This window comes from Saimiri boliviensis, chromosome 12, assembly GCF_048565385.1.
Source record: "Saimiri boliviensis isolate mSaiBol1 chromosome 12, mSaiBol1.pri, whole genome shotgun sequence".
NCBI lineage: Eukaryota > Metazoa > Chordata > Mammalia > Primates > Cebidae > Saimiri > Saimiri boliviensis.
In genome coordinates, this window is record NC_133460.1 from 82,679,712 (window position 1) to 82,707,690 (window position 27,979).

General features: G+C 44.8%; 1 protein-coding gene across 2 annotated transcripts in view; it reads right to left on the reverse strand.

Moving 5' to 3' along the window:
- Positions 1–27,979, reverse strand: part of CRTAC1 (cartilage acidic protein 1) — a 163,252-nt gene that overhangs the window by 126,207 nt on the left and 9,066 nt on the right. For both annotated transcript variants that reach the window (XM_039465237.2, XM_003922322.3), the window contains exon 2: positions 17,648–17,847. In XM_039465237.2, the coding sequence (XP_039321171.1) occupies positions 17,648–17,847 (200 nt within the window). The remainder of the gene's footprint in view (positions 1–17,647; positions 17,848–27,979) is intronic.

Genomic DNA, 27,979 nt, shown 5'->3' on the forward strand with positions numbered 1-27,979 from the left:
AGCAATAGCATCCCTGAGCCTGTTCCATGGTTCTGGTGCTGTCCAGGAGCCAAGTGCTGAAATGACTTAACCAAGGCCTCAGGCCAGCCGGATGGAGCAATAGCTGATGGAAGTTGGGGGAGTGCTGCCTTGGCTATAGCCTGGTGCAGCTGCTTCCTAGAATAGGGAAGCAACTTTAAAAGATCCTGGTGGAACTAGAATTACAGCCCATCTTATTGGGAGGGGGTTGAGGGAAATAGCTAGCTAGCTACCTCCTACTCCTTCCATACTTTGCTTTAGCTTGGAAGGAAGAATATGGACAACAGGTTAGTGATGGAAAAATGTATGTTCAAAAAATAAGCCTAATTATGGAAAACCGTATGGAAGTTCCTCAAAAAATTAAAAATAGAACTACCATATGATCCAGCAATCCCACTACTGGGTCTATATCCAAAGGAAATGAGATCAATATGTTGAAGAGGTATCTGCACTCCCATGTTCATTGCAAAATTATTCAGAACAGCTAAGATATGGAATCAACCTAAGTGTCCATCAGCGGATGAATGTATAAAGAAAATGTGATAATGCATAATAAAGTATTATTTGGCCTTAAAGAAGAAGAAAATCCTGTCATTTGTGACAACATGGATGAACCTGGAAGACATTATGCTAAGTGAAATAAGTGAGGCACAGAAAGATAAATACCACATGATCTCACCTACATGTAGCATCAAAAAAAGTTGAATTCATAGAAGCAGAGAGTGAAACGATGGTTATCGGGGCTAAGCGTGAGGAAGGGAGATATTGGTCAAAGCATACAAAATTTCAGTTAGATGGGAAGAAGAAGTTCAACAGACCTATTGTATAACATGGTGACTATAGTTAATAACAATGTATTGCAATCTCAAAAATCACTGAGAGTAGATTTTAAATGTTCTCATCACAAAAAATATGTGAGGTAATGCATATCTTAATTAGCTCAATTTAGCCATTCCACAATGTATATATATTTTATAACATCATTTGTACATGATAAATATATACAGCTTTTATTTGCCAATTAAAACCAAGCCCAGGCTGACATATGTACAACTAGTTAGTGGTGCATTTTGAGAATTTCACTACTCCTGTCTTGGTGGTAAATGGGAACTGAGAAAAACCAGGGCTGGAGGCTCAATCATACTGTCAGTCCCTTGGGACTACTGGGACAACAAACAATTATTGTGGTTTAATGAAAGGAAAATTAACGTAAGGACCTTGGCTTTAATAGTAGAAGATCAAACCCATGACATCATAGACAAGATCCACAGAGGGGGAAAGCCTTATGACTACAACCTCATATGAAGTGCAGTGTTTATAAGAAGCTAGAATATTCACTGGGGACATGAACCTGATGAGTGTGCTGAACATGGAGTGAGTGTCTTCTCTGTAGCACAAATGACATTCTGCTCTGTTATTTCCATTTATGCCTTATCTCTCTTGTGACTAAGATAGCTTGAAGGAAGGGATCATATTCTTGTATCTTCCAAAGCACTGAGCACACAACCTATGCACACGGTAGGAAGGCTTGTAAAATTTGCTTATGGAATTGATTGCTGTTGCTCTGAAGATGAAGGCCCTTAAATCAATCACTTCTGAGTATTGCTAATGTTTATTATTTTCATTAATCCCCTTATCTCAAATCCTCCATCCATCCATAAGACCCCTGCCTATTTCATTTGAACACTATGTAACAGGCACTATAGGTGCATGGATGAAAAAGGAAGTTCCTGCCTTTAGAAGTCTGCAATCTAATGTGAAAAGAGAAAACTTAAAAAGAATTATTGATCAAAATGTGTATGTTGAATGCTCACTTTTTTTTTTGAGATGAAGTTTTGCTTTTGTCCCCCAGGCTGGAGTACAAGGTTCAAGTGATTCTCCTGCCTCAGCCTCCCAAGTAGTTGGAATTACAGACATGGGCCACCACGCCTGGCTAATTTTTGTATTTTTAGTAGACACGGATTTCCACCGTGTTGGTCAGGCTGGCCTTGAACTCCTGACCTCAAGTGATCCACCCACCTAGGCCTCCCAAATTGCTAAGATTACAGGTGTGAGCCATGGGACCCAGCCTAGAATGCTTACTGTTTAAGTAAATAACATCATGATATATGTTTGGTTTGAGTTTTATTTTATTTTATTAAAAAATTTTTTTTTATTGCATTTTAGGTTCTGGGGTACATGTGAAGAACATGCAAGATTGTTGCATAGGTACACACATGGCAGTGTGATTTGCTGCCCTCCTTCCCGTCACCTATATCTGTCATTTCTCCCCATGCTATCTCTCCCCACCTCCCCACCCCTCCGTCCCTCCTCCATTTCCCCTCAACGGACCCCAGTGTGTAGTGCTCCCCTCCCCGTGTCCATGTGTTCTCATTGTTCAACACCCACCTATGAGTGAGAACATGCGGTGTTTTGTTTTCTGCTCTTATGTCAGTTTGCTGAGAATGATGGTTTCCAGGTTCATCCATGTCCCTACAAAGGACACGAATTGAGTTTTATTTTAAATCTGATTCAGCTAGCAAAAACTCCTTCACAAACCTAGGTTAACATGGTTCACAGATTGCCAACCGTTAAAGCATCTCCTTTGGGGCTAGGGATGGTTACACTCTGATTTGCAACACTGCACCAGATAGGATGCTTGCACTGGTCTACAAAGGGGCTTCTCTTGTCTGATTTATAAGCCATAAGTTTTGGCACTAAATAAAGAAAGTAGCTGTAGAGAAAAGGAGGGAGAGGATGTATTAGAGATATATGCCAGGGTGACCCCAGAACTGAAGGAAAGCTTCAGGGGACCCATAGCTCTGTGGACCTCAGGGACAGGCACCCAGGAATCTCTCCTCATCTTCTCTCTGGATGTCATCGGCATTCTCTCAGCTTCCTCCATCAGATGGGGAAGGAACAGGTGTTAGTTGTGTTACACCTTTTCAACTCATGATTCAACAGCAAAGGGATAACTTTCCTCCAAGATAGAAAATTTCAGATCAAGACAAAAATTAGATACTGGACTAATTCCTAGCAGCCAAAGGGCTACTTTGGCGCCTGCAAGATCCTGTGATTCGAACAGTTCTCCAAAGGAGGAGTATTCTTCTCAGAAGCAATGAAAGTCCTGTGGAGACCCCAGGAGCAGATTCTGCCACCTTATCCTGTGTGCAGAGCTCTGGAATGCATTGCTGCTTCCCAGGATAGTTCCCAAGCAGGGAGAATCCCCTTCCACTGCCCACTCATGGACAGCATACAGAGTGCCTGCAATAGGTGGGAACATTAAAGGATACTATGTAGTTGTCCATGACCTCATATGGCTATAAGCATTTTATAAACAACAGGGGAAGATGCCTGCTGAAGGGGAAGGAATCTTCAGTTGTTCACAGTTACATGCTTCCTTGCTTGGCATAGCCAAACGCCAGTGGATGGTATCATCTATGCTGTGAACAGATTCTGATTTTGAACTCCTATGCTCCTTTAGAGAGGTACAGTTCAAGGACCACAGTCTGGCCTGGCTCTTCTTGAATGCATGGGGCTTCCTGCACATGCTTCTCTACACACACACAGACACACACACACACACACACACACACACACACACACACACACATCCCTCCTCATCTGTCTTATACCCAAGTCTTTCATGCTATAGAGCACTTCCTATTTTGCAAGAAGTGAATTCAAGCATCTCTGAAAAGCTAAGAGGAAGGATCTCTTAATTCCTACTTCCTTTAGTTACACATACCCTCCAGTGTCTTCTTGATGATAGAAAGGACACAAGCTTTGGATTTCCTAAGTCTATTTTTCTGTTTCCAATGGTATGCAGACCCCTGAAGGACCCTACCATTACAGAACAAGTAGATCCCAGATGAACTATATTTTTGGTGTATTACTGGGCTCACAAACATAAGGGAAATCTCCAGAACCATCCTACCCCACAGAAAAGTGACCTGATATTAGATCTGGCAGCAGTGAATGGTAATTACATGGAAATGAGGGACTCTGAGTACCATAAAGAGTATTACTAATCCTTGACCTGGTGGCAAGATAGGGTTAAAGAACCCTAGAACTTACATTAAGCCAGGACCCTTGGAGAGAGCTAGGGTATTCTCAGGTCGGTAGGATCCCTTGGCCCTCAGTAGTGGATACAAATCCTCTCTGGTAGAAAGTGTTTTCAGTTTAGGCCCACACAACTTCCACATTTTAAGATCAAGCACATATAATAAGGGAGCAGGCCACCAGAAATAAGTGCTAATGAAAATAACTAAGAACATATTTGACACTCAAGGACTGCAAATACTAGAATGGTCAAATACAGATTATAACTATGTATGAAACATTTAAAGAGTAAAATGATAAGCTCACTAAAGTGAGTAAGCAATAACACATTATCAGAAATTATTAGGGAGATTTGAATAGAACCATATAAAACTCCTAAAAATGAAAAACAGTTTTTGAAATGGAAACTCAGCAGTTTAGATGCAATTGAAGAAATAATTAGTGAACTAGAAGATATAACTGGAAAATTATCCAGAATGCAGCAGCACGGAAAGAAGATGAAATAATGTGAGACCAGTTAAGAGACATGGAGGCTAGAATGAGAAAACCTCACATGTCTGAGTAGAGTCCCAAAAGGAGAGAGTAGAGAGAACGGAGAAAAGACTTGCTTTTTTTTTAGACAGGGTCTTGCTCTGCTGCAGTAGGCTGGAGTGCAGTAGCGTGATCTTGGCTCAATGCAGCCTCAATTTCTCAGGCTCAAGAGATCTTCCCACTTCAACCTCCAAAGAAGCTGGGACTACAGGTGCACACCACTAAACAAGGCTAATTCTTACTCTATTTTTAGTAGAGATGAGGTTTCTCCATGTTGCTCAGGCTAGTTTCAAACTCTTGGGCTGAACTGATCCACTTGCCTCAACCTCCCAAAGTGCTGGGATTACAGGCACAAGCCACTGTCCCTGGCCAAGAAAGACTTAAAAAGATGATGGCTGAGAAATATTCAGAATGATGAGAGACATGAATCCTCCAATTTGGGAAGCACAGACCAGGTCTTTTTTTTTTTTTTAAAAAAAAGAAATCCATATACATGGTAGTAAAACTGCCAAACTGAACGATGAAAGGCAGAAACAAGAGCTAGATCACCTACGAAGGAATGACATCATTAACAGCAGGCATATGAAAAGAAACAATGGCGCCGGGCGCGGTGGCTCAAGCCTGTAATCCCAGCACTTTGGGAGGCCGAGGCGGGTGGATCACGAGGTCGAGAGATCGAGACCATCCTGGTCAACATGGTGAAACCCCGTCTCTACTAAAAATACAAAAAACTAGCTGGGCGTGGTGGCGCATGCCTGTAATCCCAGCTACTCAGGAGGCTGAGGCAGGAGAATTGCCTGAGCCCAGGAGGCGGAGGTTGCGGTGAGCCGAGATCGCGCCATTGCACTCCAGCCTGGGTAACAAGAGCGAAACTCCATCTCAAAAAAAAAAAAAAAAAAGAAAAGAAACAATGGCAACCATTACATTGTGGAGTAATACCCATCAACTTGAAATCGTGAATACAGAAAAATGCTATTTCAAGAATGAAGGTACAGTAAAGATAGTTTTAGATTAAACAAAAACTGAGTTTACCAGGGTGGGACATTCAGCAAAGTAACATCTTTGGAATTAAAATGATCCCAGACGATCTTTCTGAGATGCAAGAAGGAAAATTGAGAAAATAAAATGGTAAAAAGTAATGTAAAAACATGTCTTTATACAATAACAACAACGGCTATTAGTAGTAGTAATTATTATTATTATTATAATTATTATTATAAATTATTATAACAAAGGGCAAAGCTGAAATACTACATGAATGCCAAGAGTAGGAGTTCAGAGTTAACATGCCCTGAAGTCATTATATTGTTATAGAAGGAGGTTAAGATAATTTCAAACTTTAAGTTGAAATTTATATAAAGTTTCAAAGTAAATCTCTAAAAAAAACAGAAGTATAGTGTATAACTCTCAAATCAATAGGGGTAAAAGAAATGAGATTTAGAAAACAAGAACCTCTGATGATGGCAGCGGCAGGCCATCTGGAGTGGCCACGGCTATCATGTTGGCTGCAGCAGGGAGGTGCAGCTGCAGATATAGGCTGCCCACTCCAGGAAGAAGGCAGGACCCCTGCCCTCCTGGACAAGCTGCAGCTGCCCAAACTCCAGCTGCAGACCTAGGCATCCCTGCACTCTTGGGAGGCTGGGAAGGCCCCCTTGCCCTCACAGGCTCAGAAGTGCCTGCTCCTATGATCTGGCTTCTCCCTGCTGTTGGCACCTGCTCCATTCTCAGAGCAAAGTTACGGCAATCCTGGGCACTGTCATGGTCCAGCCAGGTGTGCACAAGCTCAGGGCAGTGCTGACATGCCAGCCCCCTGCCACCTCTTCCTCCTCTGGACTTTGGGTGCAATGAGCATAGGAGGGAAGCTAAGGGGGGTGCTGTGGGGGCAGCTCAGAGCTGGTCTGCAAATGCCCCCTGGCACCTACAACCTGGTTGCCATGAATGGCAGCAGGAGGCAGACAGGTTCCTGGGAAGAAGGAGGCAGGTCACCACTGAGGCCCCACCTTCAGGGCAGGGAGGGCCTGAGCAGGGATTGGGCTGCCAGTCCTGTGGACAGGAGTAGAAACCTGTGGTGCCTTTTCTGGGCCTGCCCATGGCTGTCCCTGGACAAATCAGCATGCACTTCCTCCCCGCTGAGGCCCTTAAAAGCCCTGGCTCAGCTAGAGCCGAGGAGAGGTCTGGTCTATCAAACTGGAGAGAGAAGCTATCCACTCTAGGGCCTCCTCGCTGCTGAGAGCTGCAGAGATGATGGAATGACCAGCTGCAAAGAGGAGCTACCCTCTCTGCTAGGAGCTGAACACTAGCGGAGACAGTAGCTAGGACACTCTAGCTGTGGAAAGGTGCTAGAACACCCTGGCTGTGGAAAGGAGCTGCCTGGTGGGAGACTGAGCTGTTCTATCACTCAGTAAAGCTCCTCTTAGTCTGGCTCACCATTCACTTGTCTGACTACCTCATTCTTCCTGGTCACAGGACAAGAACTTGGGACCCACAGAATGGCAAGGCTAAAAGATCTGTAATGCAAACAGGGCTGACACATGCCCCTTTCTCTCCATGTTGTGGGCAAACAGGAGAAAAGAGCTGTGACCCTTCAGGGAGCCCAGACCTAGGAGCTCCTGGAGCCAGCGCTGTGACTCCCTCTTTGGGACCCTACAGTTCCCGGCATCCCCAAGCTTTCAGGTGCCACCACATTCCTCAGTGCTAGTCAGGGAAGCTGCCTGCACCTGGTCCAGCTACAGCCTTGCAGAGAGCAGGCACCCGTGCCAACACGTGGAGCTGCCCGTCCTGTAGCAACAGCTGGTGTGTCTGACTGTACAGTGGCTGGGACCTGAACTGGCTCACACACCCATTGCCATTCCATGCCTGACTCTCAGTCTCTCTTGGAGGTGTGGGATCCAGGCTGGTGGTGTGAGCTGAGCACAGCCTGCCAGGGTGAGTGGGTGGAACAAGCCTATCAGACCCAAGCAAAACTTGGGCAAAGGCGCCACCAGCCACAGGTTTCTGGCTAGAAGAGTGACACTCCAAAGATCCTGAAACACTGCCACCTTCGGTAAAAAAGACTTTCAACCAATCAAATTTTTAAAAAGCCAGAAAGGAAAAGAGAATCATTAAAAACATGGAAATTGAGAAAACAAAATAACAGAAACAAGTTTAAACATATTAATGCTCCCATTATATGGAAACAGACTAAACTAGTTGGCAAGAGGACACAGACCTGGTCAAACGCTTGCAGAAACTTAAGCTATACACAGGCTGCATACAAGAAACACACAGAAAACATAAGGACTTTGAAAAGTTCAAAGTAAAAGTATGGTAAAGATAAGCCTGGCAAATACTAACCAAAAGAAGGCTGGGATAGACATGTTATCAGACCAAATGTGTAATTAAAAATGAATGAGGTCACTTCATGACAATGGGTCTGTTCACCAGGAAAATATACTTGGTGAAGTTACACCTAATAAATTAGTTTCTATATGTATAAACCAAAATTGACAGAATTACTGAGAGAAATGGACCACCAAAGTAGGATATTGCAAAGCCAGCCTCTCAGTTATAGATAGGCCAAGCAGGAAAACCTATAATAAAGATTATCATTTGAACAACACAATTAACAAACTTAATAGGCGTAAACAGAATAATATTCTACCTTTTACCATCTCTATGAACACAAGCAGTTCTCTGGACCTTAGTTTCCTCATCTGCAAAGCAGGGGCGACGCTATTTGCAGTGTTTTTGTCAAATCTGAAGTGTCATTGGCAATAAGGTTTACCATTGTATCGTGTATCTCTAGGCAAGGAAAGACTCTACCAGTTAAACGCAGGCTGCCAATTCTAAGTCCCATCTCAATTTTTAGAGATATTAAAATGTAAAAAAAAAAAAATTGTGACTTAGAATCAATTAAATGCTGCATCTCATATGAACTGCATGATGGTTAAAATGAGATGTCAGTAAAATACCAGACCCATGCTTTTCCTGCTCTCTACGCCTCCATAACGGCAGGCTGCAAGCAAGTGACGGTAAACTAGGGGAGAGCATGGTACAAATCTGAAGTGGAATGTTCGTTTTTAGCTTCGGCACCTCCTTTTGTGTTCTAGATGCCTGCACCTCGAAAATAACTTCAGTTTCCTTAGAGGGAAAATTAAGCCAGAATCACAGCAAAGTGATAAGACCACCTGCTCACCAGGTCAGTAGGACTGAGGAGGAGAAGGGATGTGTGAAGAAAAACACAGGATAGGGAGGCTGGCATCAGATCCGGCCCCCAGAGCAGCAATGATGCTGAGAGTGGGAGCTGCGTATACTCCAAAGAGCAGGGCAAGAATGAGGAAGGCCTGTGCTGCCAGGCTGGGGAGGGTCGGCCTCAGCTCCCTCCTGCCCTAGGCCTGCAGTGGGGCCCACGGGACTAAGAAGGTCCTTCAGCCAGCCGACTGCTTAAAAAAACGGGAGAAGAAAGACTTCAAGGAAAGCGATTGGAGACAGGGCATACGTCTACTTTCTAAATGGATGAAAAATTCAGACTACTAAATGTAGCTTTGCCGTTTTCAGCAGAGGCATTTTTAGTGTTTTAATTATATCACTATTTTTGAATGGCTTTTTATATAAATACTCTTCACTACTTTGTGAAAATCAGGTTTTTTTTTTTGTTAAAATGCTTTTTTAAAAATAAATTTAAAAACAAATGAACAAAAACAATAAGCCTAAAACTATCTTTGACCTGGAGAGGCCTCTGTCCCCTGGATAAGCAGATCTATAGGCTACCTGTCCTTCCAAGGCCATTGAAATGCCACCTCCAGACCTCTGTGATTCCCAGCTGGAAGCGCTCTCGACCCCTCTGACCTCCAGGAATGCTTGCCTCTCTCTAGTAGCACTGTTCACTTACGACCCCACCCAGTTTGGGTGTGTTTGTCTCACCAGAGACAGTGATACCTTTAAGAGCTCTGACTTCCTTCTCTCCACCTCCAGCCACTCATAGCACCAGGTGTCAAACAGTGAGTTGCAGGGTGAATTAATTCAGATGGTCACCGAGGAACAAAGTATGCTTTTAGGAATTCTTTCCAAAACTCACGTTTCTATGACAGGGATTGACATTGATTCAAAAGAATACATTTGTTGGTAGCATATTCCTTTTATTGCTGTGAAATTATACAATGATACAGTTAAACTTCTCTGAAGTAATAGTTATCACCTCTCTGGAAATTAACACCAGACATTCAACCTTTTATCTCGTGTTTTAGTTTTCTACGGCCGCTTTGAAAAATTACAATGAACTTAATGGCTTACAACAATACACACTGATTACTGTACAGTTCTGTACTTTACACATCCTGCATTGGTCCCGCTGGGCTGAAATTAAAGTTGGCAGGGCTGCATTTTCTTCTGGAGGCTCCAGAGATAAATCTGTTTCCTTGCCTTTTCCAACTTCTGGAGGCCGCCCACATTCCTTGGCTCTTGGCCTCTTCCTCCATCTTCAAAGTCAGAATAGTGAATTGAATCTTTTTCACATGGAATCACTCTGACCTCCCCTTCTGCCTCCTTTTTTCCCACTTTTAAAGACCTTTTGATTACATTGGGCCTACTCAGATAATCCAGAATATTCTCCCCATTCCAAGGTCTTTAACATAATCACTCTGCAAAGCCCGCTTTGCCATGTAAGATAACATATCGGTGTGTTCTGGGGATTTGGATGTGGTATTTTTGGGAGGCCATTATACTCTCTACCACACCAACTGGCACTCTCGTGTGTGTGTGTGTTTGTGTGTGTGTGTGTGTGTGTGTGTGTGTGTCTCTCTCTCTCTCTGGGGTAATTGCCGAGGGGCCTCAGACCTTTGAGCTGATCAGGAGAGTCTGTAACTTGGGGTGAGGAGGTGGAAGTGGTCTTCTGCCCATTGCTCCTGGCTGCCCAGGACTGCAGAGAAGGAGGGATGGATGCGGCAATGGGACATTTCTGGCAAACCTGCCTGGCACTGCTGAGTAACCTTTTTTAGAAAAGTTTTAAGAATGGGTTAAAAAGCCCTGGCTCCTGCTCCAATTCACAAGTATTAGCATTCAATTAGTATTTAATTTAATTGGTATTCATTAGTATTCAAAATCAGGGGCAGTCCATGAAAAACCACCGCTGAAGAGCTGGCACACTGCATCCGTTCCTCCGAGATACCGACAACAATGACTCTCAGGGTTAAGGGTGGACCCATTTAAGAAATACATTTTTGCAGAAGAGGCTTTAGAGAAGTCCTTTCAGCAGTTTGAATTGGAAAGTACTGAAGTTCCTCAATCCAGTCTTAACAGCAGCAGCTTCCTTTGCAGATGTAGGACAGGCCCTCTTTTCCTTCTTGGGATCGTTAAATCTACATTGATAAAGATCAGACCCTGGAACACATATGGCTGTACACACAGTAGGTGCTTGAATAGCTGTTGGTCTATATAACCCAAAACCTTTTATTTCTAGGCTATGGATAAATACAAAAAGATGAGATTGGAAGCAATTTGGTGGTATCGAATAAGATTTAAAATGAACATATCCTTGACCCTGCAGTTCCATTTTTTGGTGTCCATCATAAAGAAGGTTTGCAATATGTGTGTAAGGGTGTACATGCAGTGTGGTGGAGTTTGCAATGCTCACAGATTAGAAAGAGCTTAAACGTCACTTGAGGAATGGCAGAATGCACCCATGTTAAGCAATGCATCCATACATGCATCCATATCAAGCAATTAAAAAAAAGCTACATCCCTATGTTTGAACATATTATACAGTGAAAAAACGCAAGTGGAACAATACGTATCAGTGTGATTTCTCCAGAAATTATACATTTTACAACACACACACACACACACACACACACAATAGAAATGTACATAACATGGACTTTTTCTCCCTATGTCTCTGTCTCTGTCTCTCTCACACACTCTCTCTCCATATATATGACATAGAAATTTCTGGAAGCATAAACAGCAAACTGAAAACAGTTGTTATTCTGGGAGGGGACTGGGATGGTCTTGAAGAAGTGTGGGTTGGTAAAAATGGATTTTTACCTTCATCTAGGTTGGGTGATTTTTTTTGCAACAAAATGTTCTTAAGTGTAATTAAAAGTAAAAAATACATATATACTTTTTTTTTGAGACAGAGTTTTGCTCTTGTCATCCAGACTGCAGTGGAATGGCGCTATCTCAGCTCACTGCAACCTCTGCCTCCTGAGTTCAACTGATTCTCCTGCCTCAGCCTCCCGAGTAGCTGGGATTTTAGGTGAGTGGCTAATTTTTGTATTTTTAGTAGAGACGAGGTTTCACTATGTTGGCCAGGCTGGTCTCGAATTCCTGACCTCAGGTGATCCACCCACCTTGGCCTCCCAAAGTGCTGGAATTACAGGCATGAGCCCCTGTGCCCAGCCAAAAGTAAAATATATTTTAAGTTAAAAAAGAAAAAAGCAGAATGAAATAATTGAACGTTTTAAGATAATGTCAAAACTGATTATCAAATCTATTAAAACATTATAAAAAAACAACAATTAAGACTGAAAGGTCAAAAATTGTATTCTGATTTTGTTAAAAGCATATGTGAATGTGTGCATATACGTATATATATTTAAATATGTATCTATATTTATATACATACATCTACCTATTTACTGTATCTATCTATAGATACTATATATCTCTATATACCACATGTATCTATATATACTTAAAATAAAATGTGTAAATGCTCTTTTGGCTAAAGCATGGATAAATGTGTCTTTTTAAAATCACTGTTCTTATTATTTATAATGGCAAATTTATCTCCTATATGATCATGATTAATTTGGTAATTGAATATTATTTGCCTTTCAAATAATTCAATTAACTTCAGTAAATTAAAAAAGTTTCCTGACATAGTTGCAAAATTAAGAAAAACAGAAAACACTGCTTTACAATACGTAGCATCCCTTTAAGTGAAACCTTTCCAAGTGTGAAGAATGCGTTAAGGTTTTATCAAATGAATAATCTTTGGGTAGAAAAATGGATCTAAATGGTGACTTAAGCTTTACAACCACTACAATCTTCCCATTTGAGCAAACTCCTGTTGGAAACTGAGATGGTAGGGTGTTATCTCAGACCTCTGGGGATATCCCTGGAAACAAAAGCTGCTCTAAAGGAATTGTACAAGATCGACACCAACAGGAATTCCTTTCCAGACTCTGTGAGACTGTAGATTGGGTGTTTAGTTCCACTGAGAAAAGGAGAAGCCACTGGGCTTTCTATTTACTGGAGAAACAGTCCTGAGGATCCTCAATGGTCTGTGCGTGCACGGAAGTTGCCAGAGGTGATCAAATCTTCCCCTTACCCCGCAGGGAGCAGACTGCAATCACGCACCTGCAGGTTAGCAGATAAGCCCTCCATATGCGGAGGCACTCGCCAGATGTGCAGAGGATCCAAGCTGGCCCAGTCCCTCCCCCATTCCCGCAGAACAAAGGGCGGTCATTTCCTGCTCCTCCCAGAGTCAGAGACGTGCACACGCCTTCCATCACAATTAACTTGGGAATCTGAAACACAACACAAACCGACCCGCAACACGCTCAAAATCAATGCTGTCAATACCCAGAACGAGGACACCGAAAAAGCAACACAAAACAAACCTATTCAAAGAGTAAATACTCAAAGCAACAGGGCTCGAATCAGACATACTACAAGGTCAACAAATTCAAGACAAGTTCAAGTACGGAGCGCTTTATAAACTGAAGAGCTGGCTGTTCTCCCAGGGGTGGCAAAAGTAAACGCCTTCAGGGGCTAGGTAATGCAAAGGTCTATTAGGAAATAGAGAATGGACCTGTCACGAACTGGACCGTAGGTGTCCCTGATAAAGGCTTCAAATTCAATTTTTTGAAATTTTGACCCTGCTACATGATTCTTAAACAGAGAGTTGGCAATCAGACTAAGAAAACAGAATTAAATACAGGTTTAAGATGGGTGAAATAGAATCTAAGAGTCAAAATCAGAAATGTTGCCAAAAAGTCCACATGGGATGAAAGGCAGGGCAGTGATCCTAGCTTTCATTGTTTGAAAGGATAGTGATCGTTTGGTTTACATCTTCAAAGGCAATAACAAAACAAAAGCTAAAAGAAATGGCTTATTAAGCTCTAATAGGAGGGACTCAGATTAGTCAAATCGGTTCTTGACATAAGTAACTATCCAGCTGGATTACCAAAGGATTGCCGCATTCCCTCGGATGGCTCAACGTACACTGAGCCTCTGAATACTACAGGTGTGGCCTTATTGTAAGGCAAGGGTGAACCAAATGACCTCCCAAGGTCCTGATTTAAATATGTCTGTATAGTCCAGTTTTGGTTATCCAGCCCGAAAAAGGAGACAGTGACAAATCATCCTAAGCTGAAGATAATAAAAAGTTATATTTGCCTTTGGAATGTATTTTGGTACTCAAATTAGAATGTGTCTTTGTGATGCTCTGAGAATTCGCAATGCTTCACAACAGCCACAAAGAAAGCCTGACCTGGAGCTGGGAGGCTGCCCAATTTTGCCATCCTGTCTTCTGTGTAACTCTTATTCTTTGCTGGGGGTGAGCAATAAATATCATCTTTCAGAATAACATCCAGCAGTCCAAGCGTTTTCAGACAGAGGCTGCCTGGCTCAACCCTGCCCTAGAAGAAGAGACAGGGGTCTCTTTAAATAGCTGATTTCACATCGAGACCCAGGACGATCTGGTTCTTGTTTCTGGAGGATGACTCCAAAGCCCTACAGGACCCATATAAACAGCAAGCTAGACAAGGTTGAGACTTCTAAACCTTGCAGTCAGTGCAAATGATGGTCTAGCTTCACTACCACAGAGGACACAAAGGCATGTTTCTTGAAAGAGACAGAGAAAAAGACTTCATTGAAGAGGAAGATGAAATGAATGCCCAGCACTTGGAAAGAAAGAAGCTGAAGGCTCAGGAGGTGCAGGAGCAATCCCCTGCACATCAAAGGACCGGCGAGATAAAGACGTGCCCACTGAGCCCGCATTTACGCACAGGGCTCAGGGAGCTGACCTCAGGGAGTGAGCCCGTGGGGACACATATCACTCCCTTTGACCTGGAAAGGACATGGAAACTGAAAATTCTGCCTCCAAACAGCTCTGCTTCTTCCCAAATAGACCCAGGCCAGCACCAGCCTTGGGGCCAAGACCTTCTCTGCTAGTTCTGTTCTTCATAGCTGGAAGATGAAACGTGAGGAGAGCAATGCAGCCTGTGCCTACGATTTCAGCATGCCTTTGAGAGAGAGGCTGTGGCAAGGAGCAAAACAACGGCAAAAATAATGAAGTGAGCCCTAAGAGGCTCTTTGAATCTTCCTTTAGAGGGCGTGCTCGGCCCTTCACACCCTTTCTTTCCTTCCATCTGGAACCATGGGAAAAGAGTGCAACAGAGCAGGCAGGAAAACCGAAGGTCTCCTGCAACAGCCAGGGGAGAAGGAGGGAGAGCCAGACCATGTGGGGCAGAGCTGGCTGCTCGGTGTGGGGGCAGGGGTGGGGGGAGTGCCAGGTGCTGAAGTCAGAGACAGCTTCTCTGTGGAGACAGGGAGAGGCTTTCCGTGCTCTGGGATCTGGCTAGCTCCTGCCAGATGTCCAGGTCCCAGAAAGAAAAGAAAATAGGGTGAAGACACTTTCTGTTCATGTCTCAGGTCTTACTTTTTTCCGTATTAACTTATGGGAACACAAGAGTATAACATCTTCCAAGACAAAAGGAGGGCGAAATAGTAGTAGCAACTTTGGGGGTGAGGAGGAGAGAAGGACAGTAGCTCTGCTGTTCTCTGTCCTCTGTCAGTCCCCAGGGTCTATCGGAGGAGGCCAGGGTCACCAAGTAGGAGGCAGGGCAACCATCCAACCAGAACCTCTCAGAGATGAATCAAAGTCCTTTACCAGAGATTCTGGCGGGTGGCACATGGCTCTGGGAGTCAGGTTGGGCACAGACTTAGGAGGGTGTCTCCTTGATTCAGAGAGCAACTGGACAGTCACAGAACTGGACACAGGCAAGGTTGATTGACTGCAATTCTGCTCAGGTCACCCCAGGTCTAAAGGGTCATTACGATTCCTATTCCTGCCATATTCAACTCTAGCTTTTTCCTTATAAAAGCCCAGAGCTGTACTATCCAATTCCAATGTGGCTATTTTTAATTAAAAGAAAAATTTAAAATCCAGTTCCTTGGTCGCACTAGCTACCATTTCACATAGTCAGTAGCTACCTGTGGCTGGTGGATTCCATACTGGACAGCACCAACACACAGCATTTCCATTATCACAGAAAGTGCGTCTGACTGCATGATCACAGCACACCAAGCTAGATCTAGAAGGCCTAGAACTGAGTAACTCTACTCTTTGCAGGGCAGAAGAAATGAATAGACGAAATAAGAACTGTACTTTACAAAGAGTCTTTTCTACACGTCATCACCACCAACCTCATGACCGCCCTGTGAGGCAGACCGGTAGATTTCAATATGCCCATTTTATTTAGATGAGGGAAATGGGTCTGTGTAAAGTAAATTGCATAAGGTTTATAAATACTGACTTGGCTATGGTTAGAATTAAAACTGGGCCTTCCAATTCCAAGGTCAAAGCTTTCTACTGTTACATGCAACTGCTGCAAATAATGTTACCCGCCAGGTACTTTAGTGCTACCAAAAACGCTCAGGCCTCCCAGAATGAGGCCGGCAGGCCCCAGTAGTGTTTCTATTGATTGACTGATTTTTGAAGTGATAACGAAACTTTGTACGGTGTAGTTTGGCAGCTGTAGAGTTAGGAAGCCTTGGGGTTCAGATCCCAACTCATTTACTTACTATTTCCTGAGCAGAGAGCAAGGTGTTTACTGTCTCTGAACCCCACCTTCCTTTTCACTCAATGGGGATGACAGTACACTTGCTTCATAGTGCTGTCGGGGATGAAATAAGATGAGGCATGTGAAATAGGATGAGGCACAATGCCTGGCACATATTAGTGCTCAATGCACAGTAATTTTTTTTTTTTTTTAGATGAAGTCTTGCTCTGTCTCCCAGGCTGGAGTGCAGTGGTGTGGTCTTGGCTTACTGCAATCTCCACCTCCTGGGTTCAGGCAATTATCCTGCCTCAGCCACCTGAGTAGCTGGGATTACAGGTGTGCACCAACATGCCCAGCAAATTTTTGTATTTTTAGTAGAGACAGGGTTTTACCATGTTGACCAGGCTGGTCTTGAACTCCTGACCTCAAGTGATTCACCCACCTTGGCCTCCTAAAGTGCTGGGATTACAGGCATTAGTCACCGTACCTGGCCCTTAATGCATAATAATTATCAATGGTAAGTGGTAAAAATGTACAGTGCACTGTCACATGCAGTGGCCTATGAAGGCTTCAAGACAACCAGTCATTACAGCTATTCCCCTTTTTACAGATGATATCGCTGAGTCTTAGTGAGTAAGAGACTCAAGTTCACACAACTAGAACGCTTACACCTTAGGGAATGAACTCAGGCTATTTGGACTCACAGTCTTATGCTTTTTTTGTGACACGATGTTGGTTTTCTGGAGAGAAAGGAGCCATGGGCACCAAGGCATGGTTAGAGGAGGTTTAGGTATCCCTCTTAATTTCCACCTTCCCCTGTCTTTAAAATGGTTAATTAATGTTTTCTTAGTCTTATGTAAAGTGCTGCACAAAGGCAGCTTTGAGCATCCCCTTCTACCATAATTGTTACCCTTAAGCCCTTCCTGTATAGAGATCCTAGAGCCCCACTGGTAAAGAAGTAATATCTGCATAATCAGGTGGGCTTAAATATGAAGAGACGAAAGTGACTTAAAGTCGAGCATTCCAGTTTTCTCCCTGAAAAGCCTGTGGATCGAACACCCTTCTTCCAAACTTCCCTCCGTCCTGACTCACTGCAATAGCAAAAGGCAAGGCCACAGCATCCCAGAGCCCCCAGCTGAGCCGAGCCAAGCTGCAGCTGACCTGCAGACGACCACAGACCTACAAGTGAGAACGTATGCTGTTGCAAGTCACTGGGTTTCGGAGTTGTTACACGGCCATTTTACGGCAAAAGCTAATTAATATCTGTCACACTCAGGGTGGGAGGCACTTACCCCGCCACGACGATCTCAAAGTCCCCATCATGGTCCACATCAGTAACTGCCACACCATAGTTGAGCTGGGTGGGGTTGCTGTCATAGTCAGGGGGCAGAACTGAGTTGGTAACTGCAGTGAACATGGGTTCAGCCCGCTGGGACCCCTCAGTGAGGGGCAGAAACCAGAGCAGCAGCAGGGACAGCAACATCCTGGACATCTGAAACCAAAAGTGACAAACATTACTGAAAGAACCTGTAACCAAAGCAACCCAACATCAAAGTCCCGGGTAGGCCCAGAGTGCCTTTCTCCCCTGTTCATGGAGAGCTTGGCAGCGCCTAGGCTGCTGCTTTCCATGAGCCCTGCCCTGCCCACCTGCCTCCATCATGTATGATCACCCTTAGCCTGCTCTGCTTTTTCTCTTTCTATGGCACCTATCATTGTGTGACGTACGGTATAACTTACTTATTATTACACTTATCATTTATTGTCTGTCTCCCTCTCCTAGAGTGTAAACTCTACTTAGGCAAGGATCTCTGTTTTATTCACTGAAATGCAGCAAACCAAGGATAGTGGACATAATAGGCACTTCTTTCCTTCATTTATTTCATATTTGTGGAAGGTAGGAAGAAGAAAGGAAGAGAAGGAGGGAGGAAGGGAGGGAAGGAGGAAGGGAGGGAAAGAGGGAGGGAGGGAGGGAAGGAGGAAGGGAGGGAGGGAAAGGTATAAATACAAAGGCATTTCCCATGAACTGTGAGAAAGACTGGGAGAATGAAGAACATAACAGCTCTCAAACCATGCAGAGTTTGGGTGAGACCCTCATGAGTATCCAGATCTAGAACAATAATAGAGGCAATGAAAGACTGACCTTCTGTGGGACATACTCCAGAGGTAGCCAGGGGGAATATGTGACTTGGCACATTCCCCAAGCCAAGATCCCTCCCTAGGGCAGCTGTCCATTGCCTCCAGACCAAGAAGCAGTCAGTTAGGGGAGGTGTTCCAGCAGGATCTGGCAGGAAGCACATCATTCACTCGGAGAAATTAAACCATTGTGTGCGTGTTTTATTATAAATTAATTATGTATAATGCATTGTATAATTCATTATTATATCTCTAACATAACTCAGGGTGTTGCCAAGTAGCCTGGGGCCATGGGAGCCAGCGGCACACACCCAGGAGACAGATGAGAATGGCCAAGGAGGTGGAGTGACTCCACCCCCTTTAAGCGAGAGCAAGGGAGACACGTGGAACGTGGAATGCTGCAGATGGCACCACCCTGAGACTCTGCCCGCAGGCCTAGATTCAGCACTCATGGAATGTTTAAAAGGCTCTGCTGGAAGGAGGCCCACAAAGCCTGCACAGGTCCAGTCCCAGCAGGCAAAGCAGGACTTTCCTGCCTTCAGAAGGTAGCAGACCTCTTCTAGATGGAACTTTTCCTGCTGGCTTGTCAGTGCATCTGGCAGCCAAGAGCAAGTCTGAGTGAGGCTAATGTCTTAATGAAGGGAAGAGCAAGGAAGATCTGAAGACTGTCTGCCCATATGGAGACGATGCTCCCGCCAGCAAATGAGCTTCCTTTTCAAGGACCCAGAGACCAAAATGAAGGACCTGGGCACTGCCTTCAAAGCCAGACTCCATTCAGAAGCCTCCCAAATGCCTTGCTGGAGAGGAGCAAGGCTCCAATTGCAGGGCAGAAACTGGGAAGGAGATTCTTGTAGTGTGTTCACAGGGCACATGCGGGGTGTGGCATTACCAAACTGAGGTCATTCCAAATTACAGAGATGCCTGAACGAGACAGCATCTTCTACTGGGCTTTCTAATCACTAGAGACAAATGCATCATGAATCACTACAAGAGCTCTGCAACTTGGCAGGAAGTTTGATTGGATAAAGGAAACTCATAATTGGATTAATGAGCAGCTGGGTGGGGACGGGGGAGGAAATGGGAAACTAAAGAGTATTTAATAACCAGTGTCGACATGCTGAAATGTAGCATGGATCTGAAGGTCACTGGACTTTTCCAGGGATGACCTCTGTTTTAGTGGATGGCAAAGGAGTTTCAACTTGAGGGCCAAATCCAATTGATTGGCAGTGGCTGGAAAGAGTGCTGTGATCAGCTTACAACATCAGCAAGGGCATGGAAGAGAAAAGCAGCATCTGACATATCTTTTAGAAGCTAGTTAGTTCCTCCCAGGCACCACACCTGCAATTTGGGTCACGGCCACCAGGGAGGCTGGTCCCATTCAGGTAACATGAGCCTGAAAGTTCTTTTTCTTTTCTTTTTTTAAAATAAGAGACGGGGTCTCGCTATGTTGCCCGGGCTGGAGTGCAGTGGCTATTCACAGGCGCGATCCCACTACTGATCAGCAGGGGAGTTTTGACCTGTTCTGTTTCTGACCTGGGCCAGTTCACCCCTCCTTAGGCAATCTGGTGGTCCCCTGCTCCCGGGAGGTCACCATATTGATGCCGAACTTAGTGCAGACACCTGATCGGCATAGCGCACTGCAGTCCAGAACTCCTGGGCTCAAGCCATCCTCCTACCTCAGCCTCCCGTGTAGCTGGGACTACAGGCATGCGCCACCACGCCCTGCGATCCTGAAATTTCTAATCATTAGAACCCTTCTCATGAAGCCCTAAGAGTCAAGAACCATGATCTAGCCTCTTGAGTTTTACTTTTTCTTTTAATTAAAGGAGACATATGAAAGATGTAGCTGCTGTGTTATCCATTTTCAGATAAATAACCTAAAGCAAGATGAGAAAGCAAAAATGCACCTATTGGCTGACCTCTATTTTGCTTAGGTGACCTTAAACAAGTCAAGACCACTTTGAGTTTCTGCTTTCTTTTCCAAAGTGAAGATTTGGAGTTCTCTGAAGGTTTTTTCCAGCTCTAAAATTCTATGATGAATTAAAGGATTTTTTTTTTTTTTTTTTTTTTTTTTTTTTTTTTTTTAGATCCAGACCTTTAGCAGTTTTTTCCCTCCTGAGCTGCTTCTATAAACTTCAGGCCAACCCATGTGGTTTTCCTTTCTGAACATATTAAACATATTTTGAACAAGACAAGCTTTTCAGCAGGGTTCTACAGTAGTTATCTCACAAGGGCCAAGGCCAGAGAGGAGCGAGCCATCACTAGTGTGGATCCTGAACTCACCCAGCATAAGTAGAGCAGTGGCTGGCCTCCCCATGAGACCAGGGAGAGAGAGGAGCACGGAGAATAGATCCTTTACATTTCATTCCTCTGCCATGCCAAAGGCACCCACTGTACCCACCAGGCTACTCAGTATCCTTGAAAGGGCAGGGATAAGCAGTGGGCTGTCTCGATGGTGTACTGGGCAATGGTTATGGTGAGGAAACTTAGGAGAAGGTCTGTAAGTATAATTTTACCCTCTTTTGGGGGTTCAGATAAAGGAAATCATTTAAATGCTCTTCTCTACCCTGGCTACTCAGAGCAGTCGGCAGACCAGTCCGTCAGCGTCATTCAGAAGCTCGTTGGAAATGCAGAATCTTGGATCCCACTCCAGACCTGATAAATCAGAATCTGCATTTTAACAAGATTTCAGATGATTCCAGTGCATGTTAAAATTTGAGAAACACTGCTCAATCTTGGCTGTACATTGGAATCATCTGGGGAGCTTTACAAAAATTCTCATGCCTGACAATAGTTTCTTGGATAAGATAGCAAAAGCACAGACAACAAAAGAAAAACTAGCTAAAATAGACTGCATCAGAATTAGAAAACTTTTGTACATCAAAGGACACTATCAAAAGAGTGAAAACGCAACTCACAGAATGGGAGAAAAATCTTTGCAAATCATATATCTTACAAGGTATTAATATCCAGAATATGTAAAGAACTCCTACAACTCAACAACAAAAAACTAAACAACCTGACTCAAAATAAGGGACTTGAATAGACATTTCTCCAAAGATATACAAATGCTCAATAAGCACGTGAAACATCACCAATCATTAGGGATATGCAAATCAAAACCACAATGAGATATCATTCCACACCCATTAGGATGGTTATGATAAAAAACAAAACCAGAAAATAAGTGTTGGTGAGGATGTAGAGAAATTGGAATCCTTGTGCATAGCTGGTGAAAATGTAAAATAATGCAGCTGCTGTGGAAAACAGTATGGCAATTCCTCAAAAAATTCCAATTAGAATTGTCATATGATCTAGCAATTCCACTTGGGCATGTACATGAAAGAACTGAGAAAAGAGACATGAACAGATATTTGTATACCCATGTTCATAGAAGCATTCTTCACAATAGCTAAAAGTAGTAGCATCCCAAGTGTCCATCAACAGTTAAATGGATAAACAAAATGTGATATATGCATACAATGAAATGCTATTCAGCTTTAAAAAGGAAGGAATTGCTTTTATGTAGGAAGAAAGAAAAAAATAAAAAATAAATAAAAGGAAAGGAATTCTGCCACATGCTAAAAGGTGGGTAAATCTGGAAGACATTATCCTAAGTGAAATAAGCCAGTCGCAAAAGGGCAAATACTGTATGTTCCATTTCTACAAGGTATCCAGAGTAGTCAGATTCATAGAGGCAGAAAGCAGAATGGTGGTTGCCAGAGGCTGGGCAAAGGGAGGAATGAGAATTAGTGTTTAATGGATTATGGAAGTTTCCGTTTGGGCGATGAAGAAGTTCTGAAGATGGATGGTGGTGATGATTGTACAACAATGTTAATGTACATGCCGTCACTAAAGTATATACTTAAATATGGTTAAAGTTGCAAGTTTTATGTTCTGTGTATTTCATCACAATAAACAAACAAACAAACAAACAAAACGAATGCCTGGGTCTCCTCTCAAGATATTGTGACTTCACTGGCACAGGATGTAACAAGGGCATCAAATTTTTGTTGCTGTTAACATATAATCATGGGGATATCAGATTTTTAAAAGCTCCCACGTGATTCTAATACATTGCAAAATTTGATGAGCACTGTTCTATATCAGTGCTTCTCAAGCTTTAATGTGTGTATGAATCACCTGGTGGTCCTGTTAAAATGCAGATTCTGATTCAGTGACTCTGCAGTGAAGCCTAAGATTCTATATTTCTAACAAGCTCCCAGGTGGTGGTGGTGATGTTGGTCCATAAACTACACACCGAATAGCAAGATTCCATACTGTAGCTCCCAGAGCCCTGAAACCAGGCTATATACTACAGTGAAGGTACATGATTGGTTCCAGAACATTCTCCTCTGCCTCTAGATCTAAGGAGCTGAAATCAGTCCTAGGCTATGCAGTCTCCAGAGCTGCCCAGGCTCAGTTTATCTTTACAGACTCAAAGTGCTGGCTGTCTTCAGCTCAAGATCAAAGTACTACAATTGACAGGGAATGACAAAGAGGGATTCTGACTCTAATTTTTATGAAGAGGTGAGAAGGGGAAGGGTTGATGCTGGAGGAGGGGGTCAAGTCAAGGAGACGAAGGATAGTTCCTATCAAAGGGCAGAGACTAGGAAGAAGGGTTCTGAGCAGGAATTTGCAGGGCAAGATAGAAACACATGCCACTGTGTTCCCAGAAACCACTGTAGTGCCTGGTACCTAGCAGGTGCTCTATTAATATGTGTTAAGTAAGCACGGGAATGAGTATGTCCAATTGATAACATGAATCAACAGAAACGGCTTGCAATTTGTCATAGTTGTTCAAAAGCTGTTCTTTCTCTAAAGAAATGCTCCTCAAACAGCAACGTGCTTACCAATCACCTGAGGATCATGTTGAAAATACAGATTTGGATTCGGTAGGTGTGGGGTGGCCCCTGAGAGCCTGCATTCCCAGGAAGCTGTCAGGTGATATGAGACTCTAGGCCGGTGGCTCTGAACCCTAGCTGCCCAACAGAACCACCTGGGGTGGAGGTGTTTAGAAATATGCCACCATCCAGGGCCCTTCCCCAGCTTCTGATTAAACTGATCTGAGGTGGGGTTTTGAGCACTGTATATTTTTAGAAGCTGCCCAGATCATGTTAATGGACAGTCTGGGCTGAGAACCACTGCCCTGGCCTCATGGTCCCCAGATGGGAGTGGAAGCTACAATCTGATTTGAAGTGAGAAATGTTTCTGCTACCTAAATTCATCATCTGCTGGTTGAAGTCCATAAAGAAAATCTATTTATCTAGGGAGTGTCAAAGGAGGAGGGGGGATATAAAGTTTAGCGGGGGAAAGCAGAGCAGGATGATACTGCCTGAAGCAGAAGAGCAGCCAGCACCAGGAGTGACCTCACATTTTGTGTGGCTGACTCAGGGAGCCTCTTGTCACACCACTGGGAACATCTGAATCCTTGGGGAGAACAGGTAGAAAGGTTAAAAATAGAACGAAAAGGTAGGTTGAACTGCACTGTTTTGTTTTCTTGAACATTTGTGTACCAAGCACCTACTATGTATTAGAGTACTGGGAGCAGCACTCCCTGGCAGGAGTAGCACTAGAGAAGTACATAGTACAGAGTACTCCATGCCGAGATACAGAAACTCCTAGGAGTGCAAAGATGAATAAAACCCAGGCTTTGCCTTCAAGGAGCTCTCCCAACAGTTGGCGGAACAGCCGTGTGATCTCAGGTGTAATACCGCATGTAAGGGCAATGAGGAGGTGAATCTAAATATCAAAGGCAGAGGGGCACAGGGCCAGTGGGCAGGGTGCTTCGGTAAGGGACGTGGGCTTCTCCTGCAGGGGAGGTGTGCGGAGGGGGAAAAGAAGGGACTTCGTAAGGGCCAGAGATGGGAAATCTTGTGTTTTAAGCTGTGAGAATTGCTTCGTAATAATAATTTCTTTTCTTATTTTTGAGACAGGGCCTCACTCTGTCACCCAGGCTGGAGTGCAGTAGCATGATCATAGCTCACTGCAGCCTCAAACTCCTGGGCTCAAGCAGTTGTCTCACCTCAGCCTCTCAAGTAGCCTAGGACTCCAGTTGGGTGCTAGCACTCCTGTCTTCTTGTTGTTGTTGTTGTTGTTTTGTTTTTTTATTTTTTTTTGGTAGCGTCTATGTTGCCCAGGCTGATCTTGAACTTCCTGGGCACAAGCAATTCTCCCTCGTTGTCCTTCCAAAGTGCTGAGATTACAGGCATGAGCTATCGTACCTGGCCAATAATTTCTTAAAAATGCTCTATAAGCAAACTTTTTGAACAATTCCCAGCAAGGTGAAGAGACAAAGAGAGGTTGGTCGTGGTGGCTCACGCCTGGAATCCCAGCACTTTGGGAGGCCGAGGTGGGCAGATTGCTTGAGGTCAGGAGTTCAAGACCAGCTTGGCCAACATAGTGAAACCCCATCTCCATTAAAAACACAACAAAATTAGCTGGGTGTGGTGGTGGCGCCGCCTGTAATCCCAGCTACTCAGGAGGCTGAGGCAGGAGAACTGCTTGAACCCAGGAGGTGGAGGTTGAGTGAGCCAAGATTGCGCCACTGCACTCCAGTCTGGGTGACAGAGCAAGATGCCATCTCAAAGAAAAAAACAGAGTGAGACCAATGCTTGCAGTTAGCAACCTAGCGTTGGAACTCAACCCTACCACAGCCTGGCTGCCCTCGGGTCTGTTCCTTGATCTTGCTGGTCTTTGGCATCCTCCTCTGTACCATGGGGATCATATGACCTGCCAAGATTTCAAGAGTTAAGTGAGTGACAAGAAGTCCTCTCCCGGGCCAGGCAGGAGGCGGCCAACTTGCGTGTTCCCTTTCTCCGACGCAGAGAGCTGGAAGGTGAGTCTTTAGACACTAGTTGTGGGTTCCATGCAGCCAAACTCAGTTTTCTGTGGCCTCAGGACTTTCCTGAATTGGGTCTGGAAACTGGTAACCAAGCAACCTGGATTCTCTGAGGTGGGGTCAGGCAGCTGTGGGGAGAGGCTTCCAGGGCAATTTTCGGGGCAAGCCGTTATTTCGCAATTATGGAAAGAGCCAAGCCCACGCCCCAGGCTCTCGCAAAAACAAGAAGCCTAAATGTTTCCGATGTTGGGAACGAGCAGAGAATACACAGCCTTTCGGACACTTGTAGGAGAGCTGAGACATGAAGGAGAGAGGCAGCCACAGGAACACTCTGCCCGCACAGGCTGGGCCGTAAGCTCCACAAAGACACCCACGAAAGAGTTCCTGGAACTCAAGCAGCACGGGAGAAGAGCTAACAGGAGCTGCCTGGGTCTTCACCTGCGACACTTCTTGTGGCCGCTCGATGACTCTGGCATTGTGCTAGGTACTGGAGTCACAGCAAGAAAGTTGCTCACCATTTGCAGTATAGGGTGAGGCGTGCTGCAGAGAAGGGGGCACAGAGGCGTCTAAGTCAGCTAGTAGGGGGAGCCGGGGAGTGCTTTCGAGAGGGAGGGGCTGTAGCTGTACTCTGAGGATGCCATGAGGTTAGCTGGGCAAGGAGAGGCAGGAGGAGGAGCAGGAAGGGAAGCAAAACAGAGAGCCGACTCTGCAAAGGCCAGGAGGACCCAGCCTTCACCCAGCCTGTTCTTCCCTATCTACGGGCCCTGCCACCTGGCTTATAAGATGGGAGGCAGCACCCATTTCCCCACACCACGTGTTTCCAGCCCAAGGTGCTTCCATCGGACTAGAGCAATGGTTCTCCACCAGGGCGATTTTGTTGCCCTCTGGCCCCAGGGGCGTTTGGCAATATCTGGGGACATTTTTGGTTGTCCCAACCAGGGAAGGGGTGCTACTAGAATCTAGTGGGTAGAGGCACAAGATGCTGCTCAGTGTCTGCAATGCACAGGACAGCCCCCACGTTGACATTCAGCCCAAAATGTCAACAGTGCTGAGATGGAGAAACCTTAGCTAGAGAGACATCCTGGGCCTCCCTCTTTACTCAGCTTCCTCCTCCCAAGGGAGGGAGAGCAAAAGAACTGGGATCAAAGAGGCCTCTTGCAAGGGCCACTCTGCCATGTAGGGAGCTTGGCCAGGCAGGCTCTGCCCTGCCCCCACCCACGGGGAAGCCCGCAGTGGTCAGGGGTAAGGTGTCAGCAAGCCCCAGGGACCCTGAGTGGGAACCTGGTCTTCCAGACAGCTGCCTCTGCAATAAAGGTGACATTTCCATCCCCACCTGCCTGAGCCCCACCTCTCTCGTCCTTTCTCTCAGTTGGTCCTGAATCTGCATTGGGGAGTGGGATGCTATTCATCGGGCCCCTTCAAACCCCAGCACTGTCACTCAGGATGGAAATCTGGCATCATCTCTGCTGCCTCTTCATTCTTCACACCCACTGAATCCCAGAGTCTATTCTGCTTCACAAATCTCTCTCAGAGCTGCTCAGTCTTTCCACCTCTCCTGTGGGGGATCTGCCCCTTTCTCCCTCACCTGAACAATAGCAAGACCTGCTAACTGCTTCCCCCTCTCCTCTCCCCTCCTCCCACTTCCACATGCTGTCAGAGCTCCCTTCCTAAATCCCAGAGTGGGTCGTGTGGATCTTCATATGGACTCTGTACACTAAGCACACAGAGAGGCATATAACTGCAATTTTGCATAGTAAGCACCATACAAGGAATGGACAGTAACAATAATAACACATATCTACCACTGATCATGGGCCAGGCACTACTTTAACAACTCACATGAATGACCCACTTAATCTGCATAGTAACGCCGTGAGAGAAAAACTACGACTGTCCCCAGATAAGAAAACTAAGGCACAGAGAGGGTAAGTAAGTTGCCCAAGGTCACACAGCTAGTACCTGTGGATCCTGATGTATGTCGAAGCAAATGAGCGCCAGGGTTCTTTTACACCATACTGAATAGTTTCTCTCATGACATCTAATTTGCCTTAACAAAGTGAGATGGGAACACAGCGAAAGGAGCTACCACCTCTGCCTGGGAAAGCTGGGGAAGACCTAAGAGAGGCAATGCCAAGTGGGCCAGAGGAGCAAGGTGGAGAGAGTGCATGGGAGGTGTGCAGCTCTGTCATGCAGCGAGGCTCTGCAGGGCTGGAGCTTGGGGCAGGGCAGGACACCTGACCTGATGGGAAGAAGTGCAGCACAGGAGGCTGGAAAAGACATTGGAGGCCTCGTGAGTGACACAGGCCCAGTGGGTCAGGGAATGCCATGGCCAGTGAGGTGTGTTAGAAGGAATACTGAGTCAGTACAGCGTGGAGAAGGTCATGAGAAGGCTGGCTGGAAGCAAAGAAGTCAGCTAGGAGGCAAATACTGTGGCCCAAGTGAGAGAGAACACTGGAGGCCACCATTCACTCACTCATTCATTCACTCATTCAGTCATTCACTCATTCATTCATCCACTCATTCATTCATTCATTCATTTAGTATTTGTTGTGCACCTACTCTATGTCAGGTACTGCTCTGGGCACTAGGAAAACGGTTGAGAACAAGATGAAGTTTTTGGTAACATATGGCATCAGCATACATTCTAATG